This window comes from Lampris incognitus, chromosome 4 (genome assembly GCF_029633865.1).
Source record: "Lampris incognitus isolate fLamInc1 chromosome 4, fLamInc1.hap2, whole genome shotgun sequence".
Taxonomy (NCBI): Eukaryota; Metazoa; Chordata; class Actinopteri; order Lampriformes; family Lampridae; genus Lampris; species Lampris incognitus.
The window spans coordinates 14,238,748-14,254,747 of NC_079214.1; the positions used below are offsets into that span (position 1 = coordinate 14,238,748).

General features: G+C 43.4%; 1 protein-coding gene across 1 annotated transcript in view; it reads right to left on the bottom strand.

Annotated features, from left to right (window-relative positions):
- diaph3 (diaphanous-related formin 3) overlaps positions 1-16,000 on the bottom strand; it is a 384,853-nt gene that overhangs the window by 80,770 nt on the left and 288,083 nt on the right. The window contains exons 26-27 of the mRNA XM_056278298.1: positions 2,496-2,591; positions 2,157-2,219 (exon numbers count right to left, since the gene is read on the bottom strand). Of these exons, the coding sequence (XP_056134273.1) occupies positions 2,157-2,219; positions 2,496-2,591 (159 nt within the window). The remainder of the gene's footprint in view (positions 1-2,156; positions 2,220-2,495; positions 2,592-16,000) is intronic.

The window sequence follows — 16,000 nt, forward strand, 5'->3', positions numbered from 1 at the left end:
TGAAAGGAATCCTGTCTGCTGTGCACGGCTATAATTGTTTTCCAAATGTCTGTAGTTAATCGATTTCTAAAAATGGTGACTATGAAGCGCTACAACCAAATTTAAACTACCCCCCATCTAGGCTATATCAACATTTAAAATCTACCAGCAAGGGACCTAAATACGCCCTCCCATCTGATTGGTCTCTGTAGACAACAGGCTCTGATGCTCTTGAGTCTCCCTTGGTGCTTATATCTAACACTACCACACAGATACAGACTGACCATTCAAACCTCTGCCCCCCCTGCCACAAATTACAGTTCCTCCCAGCACAGATGTTTCTGTTTTAATTCTCTTTGCTGCTCCACTGGAGTGTAGCTACACCCCTGAGATCAATTGTTAAGGGGTATTTAAAGCAGCAGGGGAAGAAAGTGAGCGAGTTTGTGTGCTGGAGTTGAGGTAGGTGGGGGGGGCTAAAAGCAGCTGTTTTAGGACTGGTGGTGCTGGCGAAACTTCATCACCTTCCTACTCCCTACTAACAGAGCATCCTGGGGGTTTCACTCACTCCAGCCCCTGAACACAGGGCAACCGGAGGCCTGGATTTCCACAGGAGAGCCGAAAGGGAAGCAGAGCCGAGAAAATGGAGAGAGGCAGGAGAAGCGGAGGCGCTCCACACCAATAACAGGTAATTATGTTTGGGCAGGGCCTTTGTTGCGCCAGGAGAGGACAGAAAAAGTGTGTGTGTGTGTGTGTGTGTGTGTGTGTGTGTGTGTGTGTGTGTGTGTGTGGAAAGGGGGTTATGGGATGGCTGGGAGATGAGGAGGAGTGTTATTTAAGAGGCAGATGGCAGAGAGGGGGAAAATGAAGATGAATGGGTACTGAGAAGGCTGAGCTGGTGCTGGGCAGAGTAAAGTAATTAGCTGCGTTTGCTCTGGGAGGCTGGCAGTGAAGATGAGGCCTGCAGTGACAGGATAAAGCCTGGAGCTTTATTAGTCAACGGGGGCCTTGTCTGAGGCAGCTGGCGGGGGGTAACTGGGCCAGCAACCTTCCCGGACCTTTTCCCACATGCCGCGGCACACCGTGGTGCCTTTCCACTACAGGTGGACAGAGCGTTTGCTCCCCAACACACTGTGCCCTTCATTTCTTTTTGCTGAGGGACATGTGAGAGCAGTGGAGAGTGAAGTGGCGTAGTGGTGAGACCGTGATGGATCATTCCGGGTCAGGGACAGAAGCACACCCACAACCAGATGACCACTCATAGCACCCCGCCTGAACAAAGCTCATGCCCATTTGTTCTCATACTTCACCTGGCTTTGCTTCCTTCTCCTTTTCCTGCATCGCACACGTTATTATGGTCTCTCTTCTCCTCCCATGACCTCCCTTTTTTCCCCATCTTTTGTTTGTTTCACGCAATCCTCAAACGCCCCCCCCTTTTTTTGTTTTTTGCTCACACCATTTCTCTCGCTCTCTTATGCTTCGACCACCTCTCTATCTGTCTCTTTCCTCCCACCCTGTGTTTCCCTCCCCCTTCCCATTCCAATTTAATTTCAGATAACTCGCAGAAGAACAACAGAGCAGGGCCCTTTATCATTGCCATCAATGATGTGGGCGGATTGAGCGCGAGTAATTTTATTCACGTGTGCCCCTACCCAGCCCACAGGGATTCCAATTACAGGCAATAAGAGGTAATAGGGTTAGAGCATAATTTTTAAGTGCCTCTGTAATGATTGTAGAAAACCTTTGACAAGATGCTGTTTATCATCACAACAGCTAAAAGCACAATATCTGTTCACAACTATGAATAATGCAAGACAATTCAATCTGGAGTAATTACTTCCCCATCCGCTTTTCACTCTCAGGAAGTCGCAGAGACTGAGATACACACATGCACACACCTGCAGACCCATTTCATATATATATATATATATATGTACACACATCCACACATGAAGACATTAAACCTTAATATGCTTTACATGCAAGATTACCAAAAAGGTCAATTGCAAAACGTTTCTGGAAAACACACAAGAAGGACCTATGAACCGTCAAAGGGGGTTTGCTCTGCATGCAAGGCACAGAAGAGATTAAGCCTGCAGAGGCATCGACGTGATTTTTGGCAGCAGATAGACAGAAAGGTGGAACTCAGGCGTGGTTGTCGACGTATATTTTTGCTTTACCATGGTTAACGGGCTTGAGAACCTGGCGGTAGGAGCTCGGGCTGATGATCTCCTTCTGGTTATCTGCAGGGAGAGCAGTGAACACACAACGCCAAAACACTCTAAGAGGGATCAGAAAGCTCACGGGGGGTATTCACCAGGTGAGGAGAGAACTGGTAGGGAGCGCTACTGTGGGCGTGTTAAGTGTTTATAATTAATGTAAAATAATGTGCACGGGTATTGAAAGCTGTGAAGTGGAAGAGGTCTTTTGAGTAAATGTGTGTTGTATGTCCAGTAAATATAGGGATGAGGTTTGTGTTTGTGAGTGTGTTAGTTTATATAAAGTACATGAAGACTCACCTTTGGTTCTAGGCACTCTCTTCCTGCGATCTCTGAATGCAGCTCCTGACTGTAGGGCTTCCAGCAAACTATCCATCACTCCTGTCTCATCGTTTTCTAAGAAAAAAAAAAAAAACGGGAGGAAAAGGAAGACAGGGAGATATTAGAATGGGGTGAGGGCCAGAGAAGAATAGACAGACAAGGGTAAAAAAGAAAAAAAAGTATTGGTGGAGTTTCGTTCTGTCTAAATGATTGCCAGAGTAAATCCAACAAATAGATGTAAACAGCATGCCACTGTAGCAACAGTAAATAGCCATTTGTCATGTGGTAAAGTTTTAACAGGTCTATATGTGCCTCCCTAAACCCTGCCTCAGTGTCTGCTGCAGGGCTGACAGCTAGTCAAAGAGATGGTTAAGGCTACATGTTCAACCTCTACCCAAGGTACTGACAAAGGGAAGTCATACTATGACATCACAAGAGTGTAGTGACAGACACTAAAAACCTCAGCAAGGAAACAGAGGGGTCAAAATGGATCAAGTCAGTTCATTCACAATGATGTATACTGTAGTACGGAACGCACACACACACACACACACACACACACACACACACACACACACACACACACACACACACACACACACACACACACAGTTTTTTAGTGATTGCAGCTATTCCCCAAATTCCCCAATCCTCTGTGAATAGTACACGTGGCCAATGAAGCTAATGAATAGCCACTGTAATTTGCATATGAAACCGATCACCGGTCTCAGTCACCATGCAACTGTGCTGTTTATAAGTTTGGGGATACTAAACTGTGTCCATATGCACTGACTCAACTTTCTGGGATTTCCTTACCTGGATTATTAAGTATGCATTGAGACAAAACTTGCTATTAACGCTGTGGGGGGAAAAAAGGAATATCCAGTCGTGTCCTAAATTACTACTACCACTACTACTACTACTACTACTACTATTTTCGGCTGCTCCCATTAGGGGTCGCCACAGCGGATCATCCGTTTCCATTTCTTCCTGTCCTCTGCATCTTCCTCTGTCACACCAGCCACCTGCATGTCCTCCCTCATCACATCCATAAACCTCCTCTTTAGCCTTCCTCTTTTCCTCTCCCCTGGCAGCTCCATATTCAGCATCCTTCTCCCAATATACCCAGCATCTCTCCTCCACACATGTCCAAACCATCTCAATCTGGCCTCTCTTCCTTTGCCGCCAAACCGTCCAACCTGAGCTGTCCCTCTAATATAATCGTTCCTAATCCTGTCCTTCTTCATCACTCCCAATGAAAATCTGAGCATCTTCAACTCTGCCACCTCCAGCTCCACCTCCTGTGTTTTCGTCAGTGCCACTGTCTCCAAACCATATAACATAGCTGGTCTCACAACCATCTTGTAAACCTTCCCTTTAACTCTTGCTGGTACCCTTCTGTCACAAATCACTCCTGACACTCTTCTCCACCCACTCCACCCTGCCTGCACTCTCTTCTGCACTCCCTGTTACTTTGGTCAGTTGACCCCAAGTATTTAAACTCATACGCCTTCGTCACCTCTACTCCTTGCATCCTCACCATTTCACTGTCCTCCCTCTCATTCACGCATAGGTATTCCATCTTGCTCCTACTGACTTTCATTCCTCTTCTCTCCAGTGCATACCTCCACCTTTCCAGGCTCTCCTCAACCTGCACCCTACTCTCGCTACAGATCACAAGGTCATCCAGTTGTGTCCTAAACAGTTGGTTAAAATTTCAGGATTGCTGTAAGAGAACAGAAATGGCTTGTGTGCCTGCTGTTGCACTAGTGAATGATAAGGTGCACGATGATGCATGAGCAGACTGTTCGTGGCACTTCGTTATGACGCATCATGAAAATAAATCTCAATTGTCTATTGATTTTATAGATTTGCAATTAATCAGACTCCGAAAAAAGGATCTTCATGAGCAAATGAACAATGGTGAAACTTTTGGGGAAAAACAACAAATGGATGTCTAGTTGAAAACAGGGTTCTCTGTGCATCTTCCAAAAAAAAAAAAAACAGTTGAATCTGGTGTTTCTCAGCTTGAGGACAGCAAGGGACTGGAAGCACACTGATAAATTCACAGCCTTTAATCGTGCAAACAGACTACTTTTTCGACAATACTGTGTCTTCAAAGTCAGTGGACAAAGACAAGAGGCAAACAACATATGTATAGTCAACCTAGACCAGGTGTACAAAAACTAGAAAATGGGTTCAACAGGATTTCAAATCTATTGGATAGTGAATTCAGGGGTGGGAGTTGCCACGGTCAGTGTTCAAGCGCCACACCCCAAACACCATGTCAGAAAAAAAAAAGAACATAGACCTCTCTTAAAGTCACAAAGATACAAGTACAAGAAGCACAAACGTCTGTCTATTGTGTCGAAACATTCGTCTGTTTGCTCTATTAAAGGCTGTAAATTTATCAGCGTGCTTCAGTCTCTTTTGTCCTCTGAATGAATGGATGCCTATTAGGAAATTGATCCAGTAATTCCGGCTGCAGATCTGGTGCTAATCCACTAGCTACAGTGGCTTTCAGCTCACAGGCAAACCCCGGGCCCCCGACACCAACACACTGTTAGTACAACCAAAGGGAAATAAGGATCCGGGGATGAAGGAATAAAAAGGAATGCTGTGAGTGCATGACATTTAAATCATGCCCTGTGCAGGCAGAGGCAGGGAACCTGGCCATGACACCCGAGGCAGGATGATTGACCAGGTCAGTGATTTGCAGTGAAAACAGCCTCCAGGAAACGGGAGGGGAATAAATGGCGGGGACATGGAAACATTCAGGCATATATACAGCACAAGCTGTCAGGCTAAGGTTTATGCTATGCTTGTCATGTATGTGTCTGTGTGTGCTTTTATGTATGCGCATGTGTCTGTGTGATTTTATGTGTGTGTGTCCTTTTTGACATTGTTTATGTCAGGCCAAGAATACCTCATGTCTCACCAGCCACCATGCAGGGATGGCATGAAAAGTAGTGCTCTTTCATGGCATGAAAGCATACTGCTGCTCACTAATCATCACCTTTCCTCTTAACCTAGCTTCCACTACTCTTTCCCACATCTTCATGCTGTGGCTGATCAACTTTATGCCTCTGTAGTTGCTACAGCTCTGCACATCGCCCTTCTTCTTGAAGATTGGTACCAGTATACTTCTTCTCCACCCCTGAGGCATCCTCTCACTTTCCAAGATTGTGAAACAATCTAGTTAAAAACTCTACTGCAATCTCTCCTAAACACCTCCATGCCTCCACAGGTATGTCATCTGGACCAACCGCCTTTCCACTCTCCATAAAACATAAACTAGACAATACACAACAAACTGCAAGTAAAATGATGCACAATGCAACAAGTTACAGTGCATATGTGCACTGACTACAGTGGAGAAAAGTAGAAAAGGATCATATTCAGAAAGATTATTGCGTGGAATAGACAGTAGTTGTGTGCATACTAATGTGTGTAATAGTGTCCATGTGCAGCAGTTTAAAGCAGAGGGATGACAGAAGCGTCCTTGTTTAGGAGGATGATGGCTTGAGGAAAGAAACTGTGGAGGTGGACCAACCTCCTGGTGTCCACTGAGACTTTTTTCATCACCTGAAAACCCTTCTAATCCCCTCGTGAGCTCGCTTCAGTCATTCTGGCCGGGGTTTACATTCCACCACAAGCCGACGTGCAGGAGGCACGGTGCATGCTCGCCGACCAGATACTGTGTATGGAGCGGACAAACCCGGACTCTTTCGTTATTGTCCTCAGTGACTTTAACAAAGATAATCTCAGCCATGAATTACCGAAATACCGTCATCTGATCAATAACATAAACAGTCTAAATACAGGTTTAGCAAGACGGTTAGAGATGCTAAATGACTGTACTCTGAGAGACTTCAACAGTTCTCAGAAAACAACTAGGCCTCTGTTCTGTCTGGAAGTACCCAGCCCCACCCACCCCATCACCTTGTGTCTAACAAGCCCCCACACACCTACAGATCCTGACACTGCCACCCTCCTATCTTCCCTACTGTGCTCTCTCTATATAGACATCTTGCATAAAACCTGTAATACCCTGTAAATAACTCTTATACCCCTATCACCCTGGCCAAAAAACCTGCTAACATCTGCCTTTGGTCAATGTAACATTGACCACCAAATTATGTTGGAAAACATATAAATTATACCAAGGCTAAAGTATCCAAATCAATTGCAATACTATTCAGTCAAAGATCTTCTAAATCAAGCTTCACTTTACACCTTGTACTGTTCCCTCATACTTCCATACATCACCTACTGTGTGGAAGTGTGGGGGAACATATATAAAACCAACACTGATTCAATCGTCATTATCCATAAAAGAGCCATAAGGATAGTAAACAAAGCCAACTGCAGAGAACCAACAAACCAACTCTTTATTAAACTAAAAACACTAAAATTCAAAGATCTGGTGGACTTTAAAACTGCTCAAATCATGTACAAAGGGTTAAATCATAGAGTACCCAGCAGTATCCAGGGGTTGTTCCAGTTGAGGGAAAATAATTATGACCTGAGAGGAATATGTACGTTTAAACAAAACCCAGTAAGGACAAATGCAAAATATAATTGTGTCACAACCAAAGGTGTCATGATATGGAACATTGCAGTGATGAAATGAAAACATGTGAATCAATAATCAAATTTAAAAGACTCTTTAAAAATAAAATTTTGAACAGATATGGGATGGAGCTGGGACATCTTGTGTAAGTTGCTCTTGAGTTGTTTTGACGTTGCTCTGCACTTTGTTCTTGTTGTGTTGAATGAATTATCTTTGCATGGTTTACTAGATAGACGTCATGGTCGCTGGTGGTAGACCACTGAGTTTTCATTTAAATCACACAGTTCACTGTTGAAATATTAAAATAGAACAAGGGGGTAGGACTAGAAAAGTTTTTTAACTTCTGCCTACTCCTTTTCGAACTGCCGAGATTTGAAACAAATGTTTGATGATGATATCGCCTGCTTGTTTTGATTTTTTTCCTCTTTTGTTTTCTTTTATTATACATTTTCATTTTATTTTCTTTAACGTTCGAAATAAACAGATATACTACTACTACTACTATGTTAGCGAGTTTTTTGGCCAGTGTGAAAGGGGTATTATTCTGTAACTAACTTCTTAATATTCTCATTTAACTTTTTGGAAATGCAGCTCCTGCCACCCAGTGCCGGGCATCAGGGGCTGCCATGTGGTCTCTCGTGTTTCAACTCTCAACCGTAGGTGATTACACCTTACTTTTATTTTTTTTATCCTGTGTGTGTGTGTGTGTGTGTGTGTATATATATATATATATATACATACACACACACACACACACATAATGTATTATTCTTTTTAACACAGCTTTACTATTTACTGTTAATCTTTCCTTTTTGCACCAACATACCAAGATAGATTCCTTGTATGTTCTTGTACTTGGCAATAAACACAGTTCTGATTCTGATCCAATGTCAAATGTAGTATGATGATAGCTCTCGAGTCTGGTCTGATTCTTTTTGACCTGTAAATTGTTAAAATAATTCTCCAAGCTCTTTTCTATTCTGTTGAAGGGGCCACAGAAACCCTGCAGTAACTGGTATTTCCGTTGCTAGGGTGTGAGCAACACTTAATTGCGGTGATCAGTGGGATGCCCAACCTTTACATTGTTGACATTGTGGGGGGAGGCTGGATGAGGGAGCTTGAGTAGGAGGGCACATTGTTACTGCCCTGCCTGGTGCCTGTTTGTTTGCTGCTCTCTCGCTGTCTTACTTTAAGGCTGGTACACATACACAAATTGACAAGCTTTCTGGTTTGAGAACATGTCACACTTAAGAACTACAACTAGGATTCATGTACTACACTACTTTCTTTTTTTAGTTTAATCAAACTAAGTCTTTTTTCTTTTTTTTAAACTAGTAATGCTCCCACATGGAAATGTCTTTTTTGTTGAATGACGATAACTATCGAGAACTAGGTGGAACCTTGGTGACGTTAATGAGCTATGGAATGTGTCTGTTTTAATGTCTTTTTTCTCGGCAACCGTTCATCTGATTGACTTGACACTTTCGTACATGAAATGAAACGAAATGAAACAAATAAAGTGGTCCTGGTTCCTCACATACATACATACATACATACATACATACATACATACATACATACAGACAGGCAGATGGAGACAATCTTCCCGTGGCGACCGGAGAAACAGCACCGCATTTCCACTGCAACCCACATTGGGGTCGGCGGGGGGATTACACCCAAACAGGCACTGTACTAGTTTAATATAATTGGCGTAAATGAAGCATGTGGTTCAAACTGGCCATTACACTTTTCCCAATGAAAAATACCTGGAGTCCCCCACCCCCCCATAAAAGAAACTCTCTGGCAATGTTTGTAGTGAGAGCAATGGATAAAGGACTGCTAACTGGACATTCCTATTCCACTGGAGAGCTCATTGGATACGAGAGACCTGTGAAAAAATCAAACAGGTTTGATTTTGTCTTAAGAGTCCAAAACTATTATTATTATTATTCTTTCAGCTTGTTCCCTGTTTCTCAGGGGTGGCCACAGTGGATTTTTGCCCTCCATAGCTTTCTGTCTGACACATCCCTCTCCTGCAGTCCAACCCTCCTCATGTCCTCCTCTATCTGGTCTCTCCATCTTTTCCTTGGTCTTCCTCTTTTCTTTTGCCAGGTATTTCCAGGTCCAATACCTTCTTTCCTATATAGTCTATGCCTCCTCTCTGTACATGTCCAAAACATCTCAATCTTGTCTCTCTCAACTTCTCATCCATTCCTCTGATCTTGAATGTAGCTCTCACTTCTTCATTTATTTTCTGGTCTTTTCTAGTCATTCCCAAGGATCAACACAGCATGTTCATCTCTGTTACATGTATTTAGATTCTAGCCTCTCTGTTGTTGTCACTGCTTCCATACCATAGAGCATGGCAGGTCTAACCATCGATTTTTATACTTTGCCCTTTACCGTAAACAGCATTCTTTTATCACAAAGTACTCCAGCTACCTTTCTCCATGAATTCCACCCAGATTATGTTCTTTTCTTGACTTCCTTCTTACCACCGCCTTCTGTCTGTATTGTCGATCCTAAGTACTTGAATTCATTAACTTCTGGGAATCTTCTCCTCCTAAGGTCAATCCTGGACTGTCTACTTGCTTACTTGTTCATACACAGGTACTCAGTCTTTGTTCTGCTGATCTTTACTCCTCTAATCTCTAATGCTTCTTTGCAATCTTCCAGAGCTCTTTCCAACCTTGTCCTCATTTGCTAGCACAATATCATCAGCAAACATCATGCTCCATGGTGGCTCTTTCTTAAGATGCTCTGTGATGCTGTCCACCAGTATCACAAACAGGAAAGGGCTCAACGCCGATCATTGATGCAGTCCTACCTTTACCTCAAACTCGCTTGTTGTTCCCACTGCACATTGAACTACGGTCTTACAGTCCCTGTACATGTCCTGAATTATGCTGACGTAATTTTCTGCCCCTCCCTTTGCTCTCAGGCAATACCACAGCCCCTCTCTCGGTACTCTGTCATATGCCTTCTCCAAATCAATAAATATGCAATGCAATTCTTTATGTCCTTCAATGTATTTTTCAGTTAAGGTCCTGAGTACAAATATCGTATCTGTGGTACTTCTTCCAGGTATGAATCCAAATTGTTCTTTCCCTATAGTCACTTCCTTCCCAAGTCTCACTTCAGTCACTCTCTCCCATAACTTCATTGTATGTCCCATCAATTTTATCCCTCTGTAGTTGTTGCAACTTTGAGCATCACCTTTTTTCTTATAAATTGGTACTACTATGCTCTCTCTCCATTCATCTTGCATTTCCCCAGTCTGTATTATGTTGTTGAGGAGTCTAGTCAGGAACTCTGTGCCAGTATCACCTAAGTATTTCCACACTTCTGCTGGTGCATTGTCCGGTCCCACAGCTTTTCCATTTTTCATTCGTTGCAATGCTTTTATCACCTCATCCCTTGTAATCTTTCCCACATTCTTTTCATTCTCTGTTATGTTCTTCATTCATTTGGTGACTGAAATAATCCTTCCATCTCTGTAAAATATCATCTTTTGACAGTACTCTTCCATCTGTGTCCTTGATCAGTTTTACTTGTTCAACATCCTTGCTTGCTCTGTCTCTCTGTTTTGCTATTCTATTTATATCCTTCTCTCCTTCCTTTGTATGCAGTCTTTTGTACAGGTCCTCGTATGCTCTTGCCCTTGCTATCACTACCGCTCTCTTAGTTTCCTTCTTAGCTTACATTCATTCTTGTTTTGCTCATTCTTGTTTGTGTCCAGCTTCATCTTCTTTATGCAGTTCTGCACTACTTCCTCTACTTCTCTTCTTCCTACTATTAAGAGTGCTAAAACCGAGTCACTAGCTGTGCCCCACTACACAATGGTCTGTCACAAAAGAGTACTGCGAGTTCCCTAGCAAATTATGCAAATTAAGGCTAGGACTGAAAGTCTTTGGGAAAATCACCTGTGTGAACCTAGCTTTAGGTAATGGTAGATCACTGACAGGTGTGTGAGCTTGCTGATTGGCTGCAGCGTGAGGCCTGTGGTTGATATGGGCAAATTAGCACTTCACACTTGACTTTCCACTGACACTGATAGTTTTTCATGAGATACAGATTCTTTAAATGAATCTCCCCTTAAATTTTACCCTGGTGTGGTTAATCCTATGTCTATTTACTTTGAACTAGCTGATGGTAACTTTTTTTTTGGTAAGGGGTTGAAAGAGAAGATGACCTAAAATCACATCTTGCCCCTTAGTAACTCCCATTCCTCTTCTCGTCCTCAAGTTGTCACTGCTTCTGTGTTATTGCCATGAACAGGTTTTACACTCGATAGCTTCATTGGTCCAATAAAAAACAAGCTGATTCCTAAGTCATGCTGCTGAGTCCCACCACTGATTTAGAGAAGGAAGGAAGGACATTGGTCTGATTAAAGTCATGGGTGTTTTTGTCACTCCTCCCATTTCACACCATGCTGTATCTCTAACAGTATCTTGCCACATACAGAGAACAGCTGGGGTCCAAAGCGGATAGACATAACCTGTTCAGGAGTCAAGACTAACATTTTACACAAGTTTTTCAGTTAGTGAAACCGGCAAATAATTTGGTCACACCAAAACTTGTGACGGCGTCACAGGCAAATGATTGCATCTCTGATTTCTGACTTTTTTTCCCATCATCACATTGATGAATGGTGCTGTACTGTTACTATATATGTTGAATCTAGAGTCAACCAAATTTTTTTTTAGCAGTATTTGTGTTTTAAATTTCATGAACAGCATTCATCCTTTGGTGATATTGTATACTGTGTTAAACTTAATTATCATCATGTGTCATCATGAGATCTGTTGGCCATTTCTTGTCATTGTAACGCTGTTACCAGGGGGCAGCTCCCTGCACTCCATGTGCTTATGGATTTTTTTATGAAGTTCGAGGATCTTCTCAGTATTTCTACTCAGCTTCCCTCACTGATAGCTCTGCTGACTGTGCCTGTTCCTCGAGGTCAGAATCGGTTTCTTCAGCTGGATCTCCTGGAATGTCGACCTCAAACGACAAAGGTGGCGGGGGCATTGTCGGTGCACTAGGTGGTGGGGCATTTTTCTTACTGAAAAACGAGTCAATTGTAGGCCTACGCTTCATTATAAGCAGACAGATATCCTTTCAAAGTGAGCAACAATCTGCACATTCTAGGGTGTCCGGGTAGAGTAGCAGTCTATTCCATTGCCTACCAACACAGGGCTCTCCAGTTTGAATCCCCATGTTACCTCCAGCTTGGTCAGGGGTCTCTACAGACATAATTGCCCGTGTCTGCAGGTGGGAAGCCGGATGTGGGTATGTGTCCTGGTCACTGCCCTCTGGTCAGTCGGGGTGCCTGTTCAGGGGGGGAGGGGGAACTGGGCGGAATAGCATGATCCTCCCAAGCGCTATGTCCTGCTGGAGAAACTCCTCACTGTCAGGTGAAAAGAAGCGGCTGGTGACTCCACATGTATTGGAGGAGGCATGTGGTAGTCTGCAGCCCTCCCCGGATCGGCAGAGGGAGTGGAGCAGTGACTGGCATGGCTCGGAAGAGTGGGGTAATTGGCCGGATACAAATGGGGAGAAAATAAAATAAAAAAAGAATCTGCACATTCTAGTTATATTAGCTTCCTGTTTGCTTGTTTGCTCACAGAGAATGTTGCCATATTTGTATTCCAAATTACGATAATAATGCACACAAAATCATCTAACGTTTGACCAAATTATGGTTTTATATATATATATATATAATTATACAGGTGGGATCTTTTTTTTTTCATCTCACTTGATTAACTGTTTAACCAACTCATAGTTTTACAATATAATATATAAAACTGCACTGGTGTGATCTCTCTCTTCTTTTTTTTTTTCCATATCACTGGAAAGATTTATGGTCATGGTCCGGTACCTTGCACTATATAATCTAAATCTGGGCAACATCAAAACATTAAATTATCATATTAAAGACAGATCTGACTGCACTAAGGATGTGAATACTTATAAAATAAGCCTTCAAAGGGAAGGGAGGAAATTGAGAGAAAAGAAGCAACAGCAACATTCAAACAAGTGAGTGTACATTCATTATTATGTCCAGCAACTCCTACTTCCATCACATAGCCTACCCCTCCTCAGCTTTGGCTTCTAGAATGAAAAAATAATGTCTCTTCCTATTGTTCAACTGATCAAGTCTGCAAAATGTCAACTGTCAGTCAGAGATGAAGGATGCATGGCAGCTCTGCTCAGATAATATATATTCTTTAATCCTGTTCACACTTCTCTATGAGCATTGGCACAATGTTATTTAATTTGAAATTTTTAAAAAAAAATCTAATGGCAGGCTTTCTTTTGTCGTGCTCCGGGCAAACTGCCTCAAAAAAATTAAACCACATTCTACTAAAACTTGTAGTTATCAATCACACCCCAATGAAATAGCAATATTATTTAAAGTAAATAAACACAATGTAAATGAATCAAAGTCCAATGTACCTTATTTGAATAATATGTGTGTTTGAGTGTGTGTAATATGTGAAATAATTTACCTGAGCCTGACAGTGTTGGTCTACATTAATAAATATTAATGATGACTGGGTTGACTGTCCCTGTCACAGTCACCCTCTATCCCCTGGTGGGGATAAATCTTCCCCTGCTTGGCTTTTCCCCAGCTCTGTTATCAAGCTCACCTCCTCTGTCAGGTGCCTCCAAACGCTCCTCAATCTCCGTCAATCTCAATCTCCTCCATGGTGAGGCCTATTACCAATGACTACCACTGCCATGCTGCACTACAGGGCCTGCTAAACCTATAGTCGAGCTTCTCGCCCTCCCTGCGTTTGGTGGCGGGGCTCTACGGCGGAGCCGGATCGCTCCTCGACTGAAAACGCTACCAGTCATTTTCACATCGACATCTGTGCACCACGTCGTTTCACCTGTTTTCTCCACTGCATATATAATCTGAAGCTATGCCATGGGCACAATCCCCTTGACACCAAACCGTCCTCCCCCCCTCTTCTGTGAAGCCCCTGTATCCAGGGCAAAGGGTCCCCAGGGTGGTGCGCTGCCGCTGTACCAGAAACCCATGCCAAACTCCCACCGCAAATGTGCGCAGACACACACACATACAGACGCAAGTGGCTGTGCTATGGCCTACTTCCCTCTTCCCCGCTGTTGTACATGTGTATGGTGAGCTTTTCATTCGCGGGGCTGGTTCCCCTCCCCTGGTTGACATGGCCCTAGTTCTTCATCATTACGCAGAGCAGAGAGGCAGCAAACATTTCAGAGGGAAAACCAATGCTCCTCGACGTCCAAATATGTCTTCACTGCTGTGGCAATTCATCACAGGCAGCAAAGCTTTCCACTCGCTGAAACACACACACACACCAAAATGATGCGGACGCACAAAAAAACAAGCAAAAAATGAGTAGATCAATCTGCTGCAACCTGCAGTGTGTGTCTGTGTGTAGTGCTCTGTTTGACTTCAACCCATGAGAACATAAAACACTCTCAGCCTCGGGAGGCGAGGAGAAACCCAAACCGACTCGGATTCCCCCAACTCAGGATTATATAGGAGCACAAACAGTCCAATTTTACACATCAATCAGCGGCACCTCAGACAGGCAGAAACAGAAAAACTGCTTTATAGAACTTCAGCAAGAGGTGCTTTCAGACAGCCAAACAACACAAAATCATAACACGTATTTATACACTCACACCCACAACTCCAAGAACTCACCGAGAGATCACAGACACGTCAATTTTGCATGGGTAGTAATGGAAGGGGATGCCATAGCGAAAACCAGGAATGTTATCAAAGCTAATAAGTGTGAAATAGGCTTGAAACAGTGATTCGGCTCATGGAGGGTGCTGTCGAGGTGGGGGTGGGGGGGCTAAGGAGCGAGAGGGAGACGGAGAACAGGAGCACGACAAAGAATAGTATGCCGCCTTCAACGGCAGAGCTGCTGAACGGTGCTTTGATGTGCACAATGTGCCTGCCTCTCTCCATTCTGCGGCACCTGGGACCACAGCTCTGTTGACAGGGGTACGCACTGAGAATTCCTGCTTTGACTTTCCAAAAAAAAAAAAAAAAAAAACGAAGATGGGGGTTCATAAACCGGCCTGGGTCTTTGTGATGTCTATTTAAAGAAAAGCAGGAGCTCAGCACATGCCTTGTGCTCGGGTCCTCCTGATTGCAGCATCTCAGTCAACCTTCAGTGAGAGTGAATAGCAGCTGAAGAGAATACCCAACACGGAGAAGTACCCGGTGTTTTTGTCCTCCAGCTGGAGAATAAAGAAGACCAGGTCAAAACCTAGTATACGACTGGACCGTGTATGGGTGATGTTTGAAATTGTGGTCAATTTGTTAGTCGGGGTAGTGCCTATAATGTGAATTCCTGGATATTAAAGGTTCATCTGGAATCTTCTGTACTGGTCCCAGTAATATTGGTTGTTAAAGTGTACTGACGTAGCATATCACATGACATGGTTAAACTACGTTCAAGTAAAAAAAAAAAAAAAAAGCTCTCAATGCAGTTGCAAGAACAATACTTTCCACTCATATCTTGGGATGTTTGATTTGAAAGAGAACTTAATTTAATTGTAATTATTCTAATTATCTGTTAACCCCCCTCTCCTTTCATCGGTTTCTATCTGCGCATGTCTCTTGTTTGTCTAAGACTCCCTCTGTCTTGACAGGCGAAGTCACAAAGAGTGTATGGTGGCCACAAACAGCACCAGGAATTGTGCATTACTTGCAACTGCTGTCTGCCACGTCTCAAGATCCGATTCAAGAAAGATATGGCGCTAATGATATTACAGCGCAAACACACCCATAATGTTTTGCAGCCGAGCGTAATTTGCCCGGGACAGCATGGTGGCACAGTGGTTAGCGCGGTCACCTCACATCAAGAAGGTCCTGGGTTCGAGCCCCGGGGTAGTCCAACCTTGG